The sequence below is a fragment of the Symphalangus syndactylus genome, chromosome 13 (assembly GCF_028878055.3).
Source record: "Symphalangus syndactylus isolate Jambi chromosome 13, NHGRI_mSymSyn1-v2.1_pri, whole genome shotgun sequence".
In the NCBI taxonomy this organism is placed as follows: Eukaryota; Metazoa; Chordata; class Mammalia; order Primates; family Hylobatidae; genus Symphalangus; species Symphalangus syndactylus.
The window spans coordinates 38,649,054-38,666,123 of record NC_072435.2 but is presented as its reverse complement, the minus strand read 5'-3'; the positions used below and the strand labels follow the sequence as shown (position 1 = coordinate 38,666,123).

Below are 17,070 nucleotides of genomic sequence, written 5' to 3'. Positions count from 1 at the left end.
AAGCTCCGCCTCCCGGGTTCACGCCATTCTCCTGCCTCAGCATCCCGAGTAGCTGAGACTACAGGCGCCCGCCACCACGCCTGGCTAATTTTTTTGTATTTTTTAGTAGAGACGGGGTTTCACCGTGTTAGCCAGGATGGTCTCGATCTCTTGACCTCGTGATCCACCTGCCTCGGCCTCCCAAAGTGCTGGGATTACAGGCTTGAGCCACCGCGCCCGGCCCATTTTAAAGATTCTTAAGTTGCCTTGGATATTCTGCATGATCATTTTGCTGTTGTGCAGACTGAATGACCCAATATGTACCACCCAAAAAATCTATGGATGTTTAGAGGGTAATTTTCAAGGAATAATGGAGGTGAGCTGCAGACAGGGAATCATTTTGCATAATAGCCTAATTTAGTGGAAAGGAAGAATATTTGGTGTCATCATATAAGGAAAAATTTAATGCCTTCTTATAAGAGGAGTAGTTTGAATCTTTTTGTTTCAATGCTTCCAGAAAGTCCCCAGATCCCAATTTGGTATTCACATGTTTGGGAAGAGTGGGGGGAAAGTAAAGTATTTGTGTCTTACTAAATTTGAGCAAAGGAAATAAAATGTTTGTCCATTTTTTTCCAGTGGTAATTTATGTTAGTACTTAACACTGTGATTTCATAATTATGAGTATCTCATTTGATTGCCCAACCAATCAGTTCTCCCATCTTACAAATGAAAGTTAAGTACAGAGCACAGGATCCTACCCAAACTCACGTAACTCAGAGTCATGGAATCTCTGGATTTTGAAGTCCTAATGTGTGCCACCCCCTGTACTGGGCACTGCCAAAAAAAAAAAAAAAATTTTTTTTTTTTTTTTGAGACTGTCTTGCTCTGTCACCCAGGCTGGAGTGCAGTAGTGCAATCTTGGCTCAACTGCAACCTCCACCTCCTGGGCTCAAGTGATCCTCCCACCTCAGCCTCCCAAGTAACTGGGACCATAGGTGCACACCACCACGGCTGACTTTTTTCTTTTTTCGTAGAGATGGGGTTTTGCCTTGTTGCCCAGACTGGTCTCAAACTCCTGAGCTCAAGTGATCCACCTGCCTCAGCCTCCCAAAATACTGGGATTATAGGCATGAGCCACCATGCCCAGCCAAAAACTGTAAACTTAGAAGAACATTGCAAGGTTTGTATAATTATATACTTTTAAAATATTCATATTTTAAAACTTATTTTAAAATTTGTTTTGCAATACTTACACACTTTTTCTGCCACATGGGATGGAGGTGAGAACAATTCACTCTTTTTTTTTTTTTTTTTTTTTTTGAGACGGAGTCTCGTTCTGTCACCCAGGCTGGAGTGCAGTGGCGCAACCTTGGCTCACTACAAGCTTCGCCTCAGGTTCACGCCAGGCTCTCCTGCCTCAGCCTCCCGAGTAGCTGGGACTACAGGCACCCACCACCACGCCCGGCTAATTTTTTTGTATTTTTAGTAGAGATGGGGTTTCACCGTGTTAGCCAGGATGGTCTTGATCTCCTGACCTCATGATCCACCCATCTTGGCCTCCCAAAGTGCTGGGAATACAGGCATGAGCCACTGCGCCCGGCTTAACAATTTACTCTTAAGATCAAGTGGATGTGGCCCTATAATGAGGTGTGTGGGTGTGTGTGTATGTATGTGACAGAGAGTCCCAATAATTCAATATGTATTAAACTCTTCTATGTAACAGGTCCTTTGTAGGTTTCATAGTGAACAAACCTTAGCTAATAGTGTTCCCTTGAAGCTGACATTCTAGGAGGCAAGAAATGAGATACAAGCAAAATTACATGATGTATCAGATGGTGGTTAGTCCTAAAGAGGGAAAGGAAGCTGGGGAACATTGTAGAGGACCTGGGCTGTTGATGTCTCTGGGGGCATCTGTTGGTGTCTCTGGGGCTTTAATCACTGAGGGTTTGTAAGTTTGGAAGTTTGTGTGTCTGTGTCTGGGTTTGTCCACCTGTATGTGCAGTGATCAAGTCTGTGTGATGTTGTATGTCTGTCTAGGGGGGCAAGGTATGTACGCCCTTTAATATCTGGAGTGCTTTCATTTCGTTTTCTTACCTAATTGCCCTGGTAGCACCTTCTTTAACATGTTGAACAGAAATGATAAAAGCAGACACTCTTGTTCTTGATCTAAGATAAAAAGCGTTCAATCTTTCACCATCAAGTATGATGTTAGCTGTTTCTCATAGCTGCCTTATAGCACATTGAGAAAGTTCCATCCTATTTGTACTCTATTGAGTATTTTCATTGTAAAATGGTATTGGCCTTTGTCATATTCATTATCTGGCCAGGTGTGAGCCATGCCTATAATTCCAACACTTTGGGAAGCTGAGGCAGGAGGATTACTTGAGGCCAGGAGTTTGAGATCAGCCTGGGCAATATAGCAAGACCTCGTCTCTACAGAAAAATTTAAAAATTAGCTGAGTGTTGTGATGCGTGCCTGTAGCCCTAGCTACTCAGAAGGCTGAGGTGGGAGGATCACTTGAGCCCAGGAGTTCAAGGCTGCAGTGAGCTATGATTACACCACTGCACTCCAGCCTAGGTGACAGAGCAAGACCCTGTCTGAAAAAAAAAAAAAAAAAAAAAATCATTTTCTGTGCCTTTTGGGATGATCCTATGATAATAGATCCCTTATTCTGTAAATATGGTATATTAATATATATTTATATGTGAAACCAGCATTGCTTTTCTGAGCTCAATTCAACTTGGTCATGTTGTATAGGTCTTTTTATATATTGCTGGATTCAATTTGCTGGTATTTTGTTGGGCCTCAGCAGCTATATTCCAAAGAGATATTTGTGGACCATTTTCTACTATATAGTATAGCATTATCTAATATAGCCTATAGTGTGTTTACATGTACATTTATAGATATATTTGTGTATATAGTATGTAATATATTGCATAATGATATATAATTGTATATATTATACATAACTGGTATATGTTATGTATAACTAAAATATATAATTACTATTATACTATGCTGCATAATACAGTTTTATACTATTATAGCATAGTTATATAGTCTTTGTCTCTTGTATAAGGGGTTTCAGATCCTTGCTAACCCACACATTATTCAAAGAAGTGAATCACATCCTCCCAGGGGAACCAAGGGGTACCTCACCCTTTTGATACTACAAAGCCTGTTTCCCACAGCCATGTTTGGGCCTTCTGCTCCCAAATGCATTTTCTTTGTGGATCTGCATGACTTATGGTACCCTCCTTATCTGGGCTGTGAATATATATGACTAATAAACTGTTGTCAGTTACATTTGTCCAGTGATGGATATCATGTGTTAGGCTAACTAAATAGCCCTAGGGCCCTAATTCCTCTCTCACCAATGGGGTGAGTGGGAGGCTATTGAAACATGCACATCCGCCGGGGGTGGTGGCTCACGCTTGTAATCCCAGCACTTTGGGAGGCCGAGGCAGGCGGATCTCGAGGTCAGGAGATCAAGACCACGGTGAAACCCCGTCTCTACTAAAAATACAAAAAAAAAACTAGCCGGGCGTGGTGGCGGGCGCCTGTAGTCCCAGCTACTCAGAGAGGCTGAGGCAGGAGAATGGCGTGAACCCGGGAGGCAGAGCTTGCAGTGAGCCGAGATCGCGCCACTGCACTCCAGCCTGGGTGACAGAGCGAGACTCCGTCTCAAAAAAAAAAAAAAAAAAAAGAAACATACATGCACCTCCATGATACTCCATGGTCAGGCACTGATGAGGAAAGAAAAGAAGGTATATTTGGTATCAGTCCTTTCCAAAGCATGAGAGGATGTAACTCAACTGTTCTCCCAAGGCAAAACAAGTAGCCAGGGGGCCTATGTTGTTTTCTGTAGTACTGCTGCTTACCAGCATGTCAAAGGGATAATCTTGAGATCATAAGGCTGTTGGTCCCCTCCAGGGTCTTGGACAAAATTACCTTATTGGATGTGGGTGCTAATCTCAGAAAGATTGAGTGGCAATCCCTGGAGTCAGCGGTGGTCCCATCCAATGTAGGTTGCTGGTGTACTGAACTTTTCCCCATAATCACACAGATGGTCCATAATACAGGTGATCAGTCAGTACCAACTAACCTGAAACTGGCAACTTTATATGAATTCTGAGGGATTTTTTTTACAGAAAGAAAAGGGAAAAGCAATGATTAGGTGGCATGCTCAGGTCCATAAACCTAATAGCAGATAGAAGCAAATTTCTCCCACTTGATGAAGAACCTCTAAAAAGAAGCTAAAGCTAAGATCATACTTAATTTTGATATCTAGATGCTTTCCCACTAAGATCAGGAACAAGGTAAGGATGCCTCCTCTCACCACTGCTATTCATCATCATCCTAGATGTCCTCACTAATGGAATAAAACAAGAAATTTTTTCTTCAATTAATTGAAGTTCCTCTAATGCCTCTTTGGACAGGGAGTATTTACTGTTTAAGTTAGAATCACCTTGTAAGGTAGAAAAGAGGTGAGACATAGCATAAGTAGGAATGCCTAAAGTGGGACAAATCCAATTAATGTCTCCTAATAATTTTTAAAATTATTTAGTTTATAAATTATCTCTTCTAATTTGAACTTTTTGAGGCTTAATAGTACTTTGTTTTACTTTCATTCCTAACTACTGAAAGGGAGTAGAAGTTTGGATTTTATTGGGTGCTGTGATTAACCCTGCTGCAGTTATGGCCTTTTCTGTTTGTAGCATAGCATTAATTCCTCCCTAGTTTCAGCTGCACATAAAATATCATCCATGTAGTGGATAATATAATATTTTTTGAATTGTTCGCTAACTGGCTTAATAGCTTTTCCAACATAAGTTTGACAAATAGTCGGACAATTTAACATGCCTTGGGGCAGTACTTTTCAATGGTATCTGTCCGCTGGTTCTTTGTTATTTATAGCGGGAACAGTAAAAGCAATTTTTTCATAATCTTGAGTAGCTAAAGGAATGGTAAAAAAGCAGTCTTTTAAATCTATTACTGAAATGCCTAACCTTGTTTTTACTTCAACTCGTTACTTTAAATTTTGTCCTGCTTGTCTCTTTAAATCGCCTAGCCCTGCTTCTCATGTAAATAAGACTCTCTCTAGCTAGGAAAGCCGACAAACTCCAATTGACCCCTTAATTTACAAGACACTAAGGCTCCTCACCCAACCCCCTTTCGTGAGGAGTTGGCTTGGGTAAACAGATCCTCAGCATTTCAAAGGAGCTCAGTTAACTGATAAGGTACCAACACCAACAATGTATGAAGTTCCCCAGGAATTTTCTCCAAGAGATAACAACATAAAACCTTGAGTTCGTGTCCGGCATAAACCTATGTCTAATTATAATGAAAGATTTAGAACCTTGCACCTGGTACCGTTGCTCTTCTTGTAACCATTTGTCTTTTAAGTTGTTTATCACTCTAACCATTTTGATTCTTTTGATTCTTGCATGTTTTTACTTCTGTAGAACTATTACTTTTGAGTCCCCCTCCCCTTCCTAAACCTAGGTATAAAAGTTAATCCAGCCGCTTCCTCGTGGCCGAGAGAATTTTGAGCATTAGCTGTCTCTTTGGCCGCCGGCTTAATAAAGGACTCTTAATTCGTCTCAAAGTTTGGCGTTTACTTAACTCGCCTGGGTACAACATTACTATGAGAGGCCAGTATTTTGGGATCATTGTTGGAGAGGGCAGCCCTGGTTCAGTGCACCCATGGGTTGAATTATAGCATTAACAGCCCTCAAATCTGTTAACATTCTCCATATTTCCCTGATTTTTTCTTATTAACAAGCACAGGAGAAATCCAAGGGGAGAAAGTAGGCTCTATGTGTCCCTTTTGTAATTGTTCCTGCACTAATTCTTTTAAAGCCTCCCGTTTTTCCTGTTTCAGTGGCCATTGCTCCACGCAAACCAGTTTGGCAGTTAACCAAACAAGTGGAATGGGAGCCGGAGGCTCAGCAATTGCAGCTCCTAAAAATGATACCCTAATCCAGTTCGATCTGTTTGCCCTTTTAGTTCTAAAGGTTCTGGTTGGCCATTTTTATTTTTTTTTCTCAGTCCCTTACCCGGGAGGTATCCCATTTTTCTCATCATTTGTTTACTGTTATACTGATCCATAGGAATAGATATTTTAGCACCGCGTTGTTGTAGTAAGTCTCTACTCCATAGATTGACAGGAATAGGTGTAATAATAGGTTGAATTGTTCCTTCTTGGCCATCCAGCCCTTGGCATGGCAAAATTGAAGAACTTAAAAAAATTCTGAAGCAGCCCCTACTCCAACAATACCAATGGATGCCTTTTGCTTAGGCCAATGCCGGGGCCATTGATTTAAACTAATAATAAAAACATCAGCTCCAGTATCTACTAACCCTTCAAAGTCCTTTCCTTGAATGCTTACTGTACAAATAGGTCTCTTATCAGACACTTGATTAACCCAATATACAGCTTTTCCTGCTGGATTTGTACCACCAAAGCCTCCTATTATTATTATTATTATTATTTTTTACTGTGCTGCTTCCCAGTTTTGTATAAGGTAACAGTAACAACTTAGCAATTCTTTCTCCTGGGAAAGCAGACCATGGAATTGAGGAACTAATAACTAATTGAATCTCTCTGGTATCATTAGAATCAATTATTTATGTACAATGACACCTCTTAAATTTAAATTAGACCTTCCAAGCAATAGACCAACTGTTCCTCAGGGTAAAAGGCTCCTAACTCCCATGGGAAACTTCTTTGGTGGCTCCCCAGGAAGTAGGGAAACGGGAATTGTGCTGCAGAGGTCCACGGCAGCACTGCTTGCTGTGGCAGGGGACAATTGTTGTACGTTTGTAAGGGCACTGACTGTGCCAGATACGCCTTGGTTTGTTGAGGAGCCCGAGGCGGGCCCCTCTTCCCGTTTCCTGAAAGAGGTTGCCCATCTTTGCTAAATTTAGAATGACACTGATTTGCCCAGTGATTGCCCTTCTTACATCGGGGGCATATGTGGGGACTTTTCTGTTGATTGATGGTAATAGTTTTTGCCTTTTGATTTCCTTTTCTACATTCCTTTTTTGTGTGTCCAAATTGCCCACAATGAAAACAAGAGCCTGAGAAATGGGGCATATTTTTTCCCACCTTTAGTCCATCCATAGCTTGAGCCAAAAGAGTAGCCTTATGTAAATTTCCCCCAATGCCATCACAAGCCTTAGTATATTCAGCCAAATGAGACTTCCCTCTCATAGGTCTAATGAAAGAAGGATATTTTTTCCCTGTAACATTTTTTTTTCCATGCCTGTAAGCACACAGTGCATAACTGAACAATGGCAACATTTTTCATTACTGCTTGATTGTCTAATCGGCCCCAATTAGGGCCCAACCCCATTAACTGTTCAAAGGAAACAGGCACAGGCGGCTGTGCTTGTGTGTTTTCTCTTGCCTGAGTTTGAGCTTCATCGGCCCACCAAGTTTTAAATTACAAGTACTGAGATGGAGTGAGAACAGATTTTGTTAAAGTATCCCAGTCATATGGTATTAATCTATTATCAAGAGCCACATTTTTTAGTAAAGTTTGTACAAAGGGAGAATTTGGCCCATATTGACTAATGGGTTGCTTGAATTCCTTTAACAACTTAAAAGGAAAGGTGGCCCAACTAGCTATATTCTGTCCTCCTCGCTGGATTATAGTAATGGGAAATTGCCATGCTTCTAGGTCTCCTTCTGAATAGAATTTTGTATAGCACTACCAATTGCTCAGGTTTTAATGTAGCTACCGGAGCAGTAAGTTTTACAACTAATTCATCTTCTCACCCATTGGGGGAGAGGGAGGAGATGGCCATTCACTTAATTCAGCAGGTGGAACCGAAGGGCTAGTAAAATACACCTTTTTCAGTTTCCCTTTCTTTTCTTTGATTTCTTCCGGTTGCTGTTCCTCATATTCAGAATCTGAAGTTAATTTTTTAAACTCGTCTACCTCTTCCTCATCTGAATCTGCCTCGTCATCTGTTTGAAATGGCTCAAGAGCTGCCTTTATCAATGCCCACCCTGACCAAACAGAAACTGGAATTTTGGCTCCTTCTTTATACGCCTTTTTAAAATTTCTGCCAATTCTTTCCCGTTCATCTAGCTCCATTGTCCCTTGTTCTGGGAACCATGGGCAAAACTGCTCTACTGTATTAAAAAGTGTTAATACGTTCTGAATACTAACTTTCACTCCCCCTGTCCATAATAAATGCCTTAAGAAATTTAAATAAGTAGAATATTTACTTTCATTCTGTTCCATTGTTACCCTGGTTCTTCTGAGTGCTCAGCTTACCCACCAAGCTTCTTTCAGTCATCCTCGGGTGTCCTCTGTCAATGTGTCCTCCGCTTCCGCACACTCTAGTGTTCCTTCACCTGAGTGTTCATAGCCCCACGTTGGGCACTAGGAATGTTGGGGTGATCAGACCCAACACCAGGCCGTGGGGGCTACAAACTCCAGCGGAGTCAAAGGAATGAGAAAAGACAAGTTAAGAGTGCATAAGGTGGGTCCAGGGGGCCAATGCTGATATGGAGGCTGCGAAGGCCCTGAGCTCTGGGAGCCCACACTATTTATTTGTGATCAAACAAAGAAGGAGATCATGAGGATGTGGGGGTAAACAGTTGAGGGCGTGAGGGTAGAAAGGTAGCAGTGCATCAAGCATAGCTGTGACAGTTTAGCATTTTCTTTGACACATACAGAATATGCTCTGCTGCTTGAGATAACAGAGAACATGTTTACAAGCCTGGGAGAGCAACCAACAAGTCTGTGCACATTCCAGAGGCTACAAGGGGTTTTATGCCCTGAGCCCTGGATTCCATCCAAGCCACGAGGGGTTTTATGCCCTGGGCTTAGATTTGTGGTGTGGCAGGGCAGCCTTCCACCCTTTGGCACAGAGCTTGGTGTTCCAAAGGCCACAAGGGGTTTTAGACCCTGGACCCTGGACATCTTCCAAGACTCTTTTATATTATGACAGACAAGCCAGTCCTGCCTCAGCTCTTCTACCAACAAGTAGAAAGCAAAACCAGGCTGAATTCAGCTGATGCCCACCCACAGAGGGAGCATTTAAATCAGCTCTAGTGGCTGGTAAGGTGAGCTGGACCTTCCTGCCCACTCTCTTAAAAAACTTATGTTTTGGCCGGGTGCGGTGGCTCACGCCTGTAATGCCAGCACTTTGGGAGGCCAAGGCGGGCAGATAACCTGAGGTCAGGAGTTCAAGACCAGCCTGACGAACATGGAGAAACCTCGTCTCTACTAAATACACAAAATTAGCTGGGCGTGGTGGTGCATGCCTGTAATCCAAGCTACCTGGGAGGCTGAGGCAGGAGAACAGCTTGAACCCAAGAGGCGGAGGTCGCGGTGAGCCGAGATTGCGCCATTGCACTCCAGCCTGGGCAACAAGAGCAAAACTCTATCTCAAAATAAGTAAATAAATAATCAGCTCTAGTCAGGGGGGAATTACCCATCCCAGTGGCTGGAACTTGAGTTCCAGTGAGCCTCACCACTGTGGGCTAAAATGCTCTGGAATCCTAAATAAACTTGAAAGGCAGTCTAGGCCACAAGGACTGCAGCTCTGAGGCAATTCCTAGTACTAAGCTGGGCTCAGAGCCAGTGGACTTGAGGGGCATGTAACCTAGTAAGACAACAGTTAGGGAAGCTAAGGGAGTGCTTGTGCCACCCTTCTCCCAATCCCAGGCAGCACAGCTCACAGCTCCAAAACAGACCCCTTCCTTCTGCTTGAGGTGAGGAGAGGGAAGAGTAAAGAGAACTTTATCTTGCACTTTGTATACCAGCTCAGCCACAGTAGGATAGGCCACCAGTCATAGTCATTAGGTCCCCTTTGCAGGCCCTAGCTCCTGGATGACATTTCTAAACACATCCTGGGCCAGAAGGAAACCCACTGCCTTGAAGGAAAGGACTCAGTCCTGGAAGGACCCATCACCTGCTGACTGAAGAGTCCTTGGGCCCTGAATAACCAGCAGCAATACCCTGGTAGTACACCATAGGCTTTGAGTGAAACTCAGAACATTCTCAGCTGTGGTGGCTACAGGGAGAGACTCCTGCTTGAAAAAAGTGGAGGGAAAAGCAAAAGAGACTTTTGCATGTTCGGTACCAGCTTGTCCACAGTGGGGTAGGCACCAAGCGGGCTGTTGGGATCCCTGATTCCAGGCCTTGGATCTTGGATGGCATTTCTGGGCCCTCCCTGAGCCAGAGGGGAGCCACTGCACTGAAGGGTGAATCCGAGGCCAGGCAGCTTCACCACAAGCTGACTCAAGAGCCTTTGGTCTCTAAGAGAACATTGACAGTAGCCTGGCAGTACTCCCCATGGGCCTTTGGTGGTGGTGGCCATGGGGTGAGGCTTCTCTGCCTGTGGAAAGGGGAGGGAAGAGTGGAAAGGACTGCGTCTCATGATTTGAGTGCCAGCTCAGCCACGGTACAATTAGAACACCAGGTAGACTTCTGAGTTTTTTTACTCCAGTCACTGGCTCCTGGATAGCACCTCTTGACCCACACAGGGCCTGGGGGAACCTGCCACCCTGAAGGGAAGGAAACAAGCCTGGCTGGTATTGCCACCCACTGGTTGTAGAGCCTCAGGGCCTTGAGCAAACACAGGTGGTAGCCAGGTAGTGGTTACAGCAGGCCTTGGGTAAGACCCACTGCTGTGCTCACTTCAGGTCTGACCCAGCACAGTCTCAGTGGTGGTGGCCACCAGGGTGCTTGTGTCACCCCAGCCCCAGCTCCAGGTGGCTCAGAACAGAGCAAGAGAGGGACATGCTGTTTGGAGTAAAGAGAAGAGGACAGGCTAGGTGCAGTGACTCATGCCTGTAATCCCAGCACTTTGGGAGGCTAAGGCAGATGGATCACCTGAGATCAGGAGTTTGAGACCAACCTGACCAACATGGAGAAACCCCATCTCTACTAAAAATACAAAATTAGCCGGGTGTGGTGGTGCATGCCTGTAATCCCGGCTACTCAGGAGGCTGAGGCAGGAGAATCACTTGAACTTGGGAGATGGAGGTTATGGTGAGCTGAGATTGTGCCATTGCGCTCCAGCCTGGGCAACAAGAGTGAAACTCCATCTAAAAAAAAAAGAAAAGAAAAGAGAGAACAGAACAAGCATCTCTCCCTGGTAATCCAGAGAATTCTTCTGGATCTTATCCAAGATAATCAAGGTGGTACCTCTAAGAGTCTGCAAGAACCACAGTGTTACTGGGCTTGGGATACCCCTTAATGTAGAGATGCCTTAGATCACAAGACCTAAGTCCTTTCAAATATCTAAAAAACTTTCCCAAGAAGGATGAGTACAAACAAGCCCAGATTGAGAAGACTACAATAAATACCTAACTCTTTAATGCTCAGACAGGGATAAATGTCCACAAGCATCAGAACCATCCAGGAAAATGTGACCTCACCAAATGAACTAAATAAGGCACCAGAGACCAATCCTGGAGAAATGGAGATTTGTGACCTTTCAGGCAGAGAATGCAAAATAGCTGTTTGAGGAAACTCAAAGAAATTTAAGATAACAGAGAGAAGGAATTCAGAATTCCATCAGATAAATATAATAAAGAGATTGAAATAATTTAAATGAATCAAGGCTGGGAACAGTCACTCATGCCTTGAATACCAGCACTTTGGGAGGCCAAGGTGGGTGGACCACCTGAGGTCAGGAGTTCCAGACCAGCCTGGACAACATGGTGAAACCCCATCTCTACTAAAATATAAAAATTAGTGAGGCATGGTGGCACATGCCTGTAATCCCAGCTACTCGGGAGGCTGAGGCATGAGAATTGCTTGAACCTGAGAGGCAGAGGTTGTGATGAGCTGAGATCATGCCACTGCACTCCAGCCTGGGTGACAGAGTGAGACTTCATCTCACAAAAAAAAAAAAAAAAAAAAAAAAAGAAGAAGAATCAAGCAGAAATCGTGGAGTTCAAAATGCAGTTGACATACCGAAGAATGCATCATAGTCTCTTAATAGCAGAACTGATCAAGCAGAAGAAATAATTAGCTTGGGCCAGGCTCAGTGGCTCACGCCTGTAATCCCAACACTTTGGGAGGCCGAGGCGGGCAAATCACGAGGTCAGGAGATTGAGACCATCCTGGCTAACACGGCGAAACCCCGTCTCCACTAAAAATATAAAAAATTAGCTGGGCGTGGTGGTGGGCGCCTGTAGTCCCAGCTTCTTGGGAGGCTGAGGCAGGAGAATGGCGTGAACCTGAGGGGCGGAGCTTGCAGTGAGCCTGAAGACAGACTACTTGAAAATAGTCAGAGGAGGCAAAAGAAAACAGAATAAAAAACATTGAAGCATGCCTACAGGATCTAGAACATAGCCTCAAAAGGGCAAATCTAAGAGTCATTGGCTTTAAAGAGGTGGTAGAGAAAGAGATAGGAGTATAAAATTCATTCAAAGGGATAATAACAGAGCACTTCCCAAACCTAAAGAAAGATATCAATATCCAACCACAAGAAGGTTATAGAACACCAGGCAGATTTAACCCAAAGAAGACTACCTCAAGGCATTTAGTAATCAAATCCCCAAAGGTCAAGGATAAAGAAGGGATTCTAAAAGCAGCAACAGAAAAGAAACAAATAACAAACAATGGAGCTCCAATACAACTGGCAGAAGACTTTTCAGTAGAAACCTTACAAACCAGGAGGGAGCAGCATGACATAAAGTGCTGAAGGAAAAAAAAAACTTTTACCCTTCAATACCATATTCAGTGAAAATATCCTTCAAACATGAAGGAGAAATAAAGACTTTCCCAGACAAACAAAAGTTGAGGGATTTCATCAACACCAGTCCTGTTCTACAAGAAATACTAAAGGAACTAGATCAATCACAAAGAAAAGATGTACAATAAGAAATCATCTGAAGATACAAAACTCACTGGTATTAGTAAGTACACACACACAAAAATAATATTGTATGCTGGGTTCGGTGGCTGACGCCTGAAATCCTAGCACTTTCGGAGGCTGAGGCAGGTGGATCACCTGAGGTCAGGAGTTTGAGACCAGTCTGGCCAACATGGCGAAACCTGGTCTCTACTAAAAATACAAAAATCAGCCGAGCATGGTGGTGTGTGCCTGTAATCCTAGCTACTAGGAGGGCTGAGGCAGGAGGATCGCATGAACCTGGGAGGTGGAGGTTGCAGTGAGCTGAGATCATACCACTGCACTCCAGCCCAGGCAACAGAGCGAGACTGCCATCTCAAAAAAAAAAAAAAAGGCTGGGCGCGGTGGCTCACGCCTGTAATCCCAGCGCTTTGGGAGGCCAAGACAGGTAGATCATGAGGTCAGGAGATCGAGACCATCCTGGCTAACACGGTGAAACCCTGTCTCTAGTAAAAATACAAAAAATTAGCCAGGCGTAGTGGCAGGCACCTGTGGTCCCAGCTACTCGGGAGGCTGAGTTAGGAGAATGGCATGAACCTGGGAGGCAGAGCTTGCAGTGAGCGGAGATCGCGCCACTGCACTCCAGCTTGGGAGACAGAGACTCCATCTCAAAAAAAAGAAAAAAGAATATTGTAACACTGTAACTGTGGTGTGTAAATTATTCTTTTTTTCTTTTTTCTGAGACAGAGTCTCGCTCTGTCACCCAGGCTGGAGTGCAGTGGTGCGATCTCGGCTCACTGCAAGCTCCGCCTCCCAGGTTCACGCCATTCTCCTGCCTCAGCCTCTCTGAGTAGCTGGGACTACAGGCGCCCGCCACCACACCCGGCTAATTTTTTGTATTTTTAGTAGAGACAGGATTTCACCATGTTAGCCAGGATGGTCTCGATCTCCTGACCTTGTGATTCACCTGCCTCGGCCTCCCAAAGTGCTGGGATTACAAGCTTGAGCCACCACGCCTGGCCGTAAATTATTCTTAAGTAGAAAGATTAAATGATGAACAAATCCAAAATAATAACTACACAACTTTTCAAAACACAGACAGTACAAGCAATATATAAATCGAAACAAAGAAAAGTTAAAACGCAGGGGTATGATGTTAAGGCATAGAGTTTTCATTAGATTTCTTTTTGTTTGTTTCTTTGTTTATACAAACAGCATTAAGTTGTTATCAGCTTAAAATTATGGGATATAAGATAGTATTTGCAAACCTCATGGCAACCTCAAGTCAAAAAATATACAACAGATACACAAAAAATAAAAAGTAAGAAGTTAAATCATACCACCAGAGAAAGTCACCTTCACTAAAAAGAAGACAGGATGGAAGGAAAGAAGGGAGAGAAGATGACAAAACAACCAGAAAACAAATAACAAAATGGCAAAAACAACCAGAAAACAAATAACAAAATGGCAGGAGTAAGTTCTCACTTACTAATAATAACACTGAATGTAAATGAACTAAACTATCCAATCAAAAATCATAGAATGGCTAAATGGATTAAAAAACAAGACCTAATGATCTGTTGCCTACAAGAAACACACTTCACCTATAAAGAAACCCATAGACTGGAAATAAAGGAATGGAAAAATATATTCCATGCTAGTGGAAACCAATAAAGAGCAGGAGTAGCAATACTTAGACAAAATATATTTCAAGACAAAAACTGTAAGAAAAGTCAAAGAAGGTCACTAAGCAATTATAAAGGGGTCAATTCAGCAAGATGATGTAACAATTGTGAACATATATGCACCCAACATTGGAGCACTCAGATATAGAAAACATGTATTATTAGTTAAAAAGAGAGAGGGCCGGGCATGGTGGCTTATGCCTGTAATCCCAGCACTTTACGAGGCTAAGGCAGGTGGATCACCTGAGGCCAGGAGTTCAAGACCAGCCTGGCCAACATGGCAAAACCCCATCTCTACTAAAAATACAAAAAATTAGCCAGGTGTGGTGGTGGGCACCTGTAATCCTAGCTACTTCAGAGACTGAGGCAGGAGAATTGCTTGAACCTGGGAGGTGGAGGCTGCAGTAAGCCAAGATTGCACCATTGCACTCCAGCCTAGGCAACAAGAGTGAAACTCTGTCTCAAAAAAAAAAAAAAAAAAAAAGAGAGAGAGAGACACCAATACAGTAATAGCTGGAGATTTTAACACCCCATATTCAACACTGGACAGCTCTTCCAGACAGTAAATCAACAAAGATTATTTCAATATACACTGAAAAATCAGACAAAAGAAAGATTAAATGGGATTTAATCTACACTATAGATCAAATGGACCTAATAGATATTTACAGAATATTTTATCCAACAGCTACAGAATACACATAATTTTCCTGAGCACAGGAATCATTCTCAAGGATAGATCATATGTTAGGTCAGAAAACATGTCTTAAAACACTCCGAAAAATTGAAATAATATAAATTGTGTCAGAGAATAAGTGGAATAAACTAGAAACCAATGACAAGAGGAATTCTGGAAACCATACAAACATATGTAAATTAAACAATATGCTCCTGAATGACCAGTGGGTCAATGAAGAAATTAAGAAGAAAATTGAAAAGTTTCTTCAAAGAAATGATAATGAAAATGCAACATACCTAAACCTATGGAATACAGCAAAAGCAGTACTAAGAGGATGTTTATAGAGATAAGCACCTACATCAAAAAAGAAGGAGACCTTCAGGCTGGGTGCAGTGGCTCCCACCTGTAATCCCAGCACTTTGGGAGGCCAAAGTGAGTGGATCACCTGAGGTTAGGAGTTCGAGACCAGCCTGGCCAACATGGTGAAACTCTGTCTCTACTAAAAATACAAAAAATTAGCCAGACATGGTGGTGGGTGCCTGTAATCCCAGCCACTTGGGAGGCTGAGGCAGGAGAATTGCTTGAACCCAGAAGGCAGAGGTGGCAGTGAGCTGAGATTGCGCCATTGCACCCCAGCCTGGGCAAAAAGAGTGAAGTGAAACTCATCTCAAAAAAAAAAAAAAAAGAAAACCTTCAAATAACCTAAGAATGCATCTTAAAGAATTAGAAAACCAAGAGCAAACCAAACCCAAAATCAGTAGAAGAAAAGAAATAATAAAAATCAGAGTAGAAATAAATGAATTTGAAATGAAGAAACAATACAAAAGAACAATGAAACAAAAAGTTGGTTTTTTGAAAAGACAAACATAATTGACAAACCTTGAGGTAGACTAAGAAAAAAACAGAAAGGCCCAAACAAATAAAATTAGAGATGAAAAAGGAGACATTACAGTTGATACTGCAGAAATTCAAAGGATCATTAATGCAACTAAGAACAACTATATGCCAATAAATTGGAAAACCTAGAAGAAATTGATAAATTCCTAGGCAGATAGAACATAGCAACATTGAACCACGAAGAAATAAAAAACCTGAACAGACCAATAACAAATAACGAGATCAAAGCCATAATAAAAAGTCTCCTAGCAAAGAAAACCCCAGAACCCAGTGGCTTCAGTGCTGAATTCTACCAACATTTAAAAAAGAACTAATACCAATCCTACTCAAACTATTCCAAAACACAGAGAAGGCAATACGTCCAAACTTATTTTACAAAGCCAATATTACTTTGACACCAAAACCAGACAAAGACATGTGAGCAAAAGAAAACTATAGGCCAGTGTCACTGATGAATATTGATGCAAAAATCCTCAGCTAAATACTAGCACACTGAATTTAACAATACACCAAAAAGATCATTCATCATGACCAAGTGGGATTTATCCCTGGGATGCAACGATGGTTCAATATATGCAAATCAATCAATGTGATGTATCATTTCAACAGAATAAAGAGCAAACACCATATAATCATTTCAATATGTACTGAAAAATCTTGTGATGATATTTAACATCGCTTCATGGTAAAAACCCTAAAAAAAAACTGGGGTATAGAAGGAGCATACCTTAACATAATAAAAGCCATATATAGCAGACCAAAGCTAGTACGATAATGAATGGGGAAAAACTGAAAGCCTTTCCTATAAGATCTGGAACACAATAAGAATGCCCACTTTCACCGCTATCGTTCAACACAGTACTTGAAGTCCCAGCTACAGCAATAAGACAAAAAAAAAAAAAAAAAAAAGAAAGGGCATCCATATTGGGAATGAAGAAGTCAAATTATCCTTGTTTGCATATAATATGATCTTATATGTGGAAATACATAAAGACTCC

The 17,070-nt window shown here is 42.4% G+C and overlaps 1 protein-coding gene across 1 annotated transcript in view; it reads left to right on the top strand.

Annotated features, from left to right (window-relative positions):
• The first annotated feature begins 6,783 nt into the window (after nucleotides 1-6,783).
• The window catches only part of LOC129460885 (zinc finger protein 799), a 64,782-nt gene continuing 54,495 nt past the window's right edge, over nucleotides 6,784-17,070 (top strand). Inside the window, exon 1 of the mRNA XM_055239380.2 lies at nucleotides 6,784-8,479. Coding sequence (XP_055095355.1) covers nucleotides 8,450-8,479 — 30 coding nt within the window. The 5' untranslated portion in view covers nucleotides 6,784-8,449. The remainder of the gene's footprint in view (nucleotides 8,480-17,070) is intronic.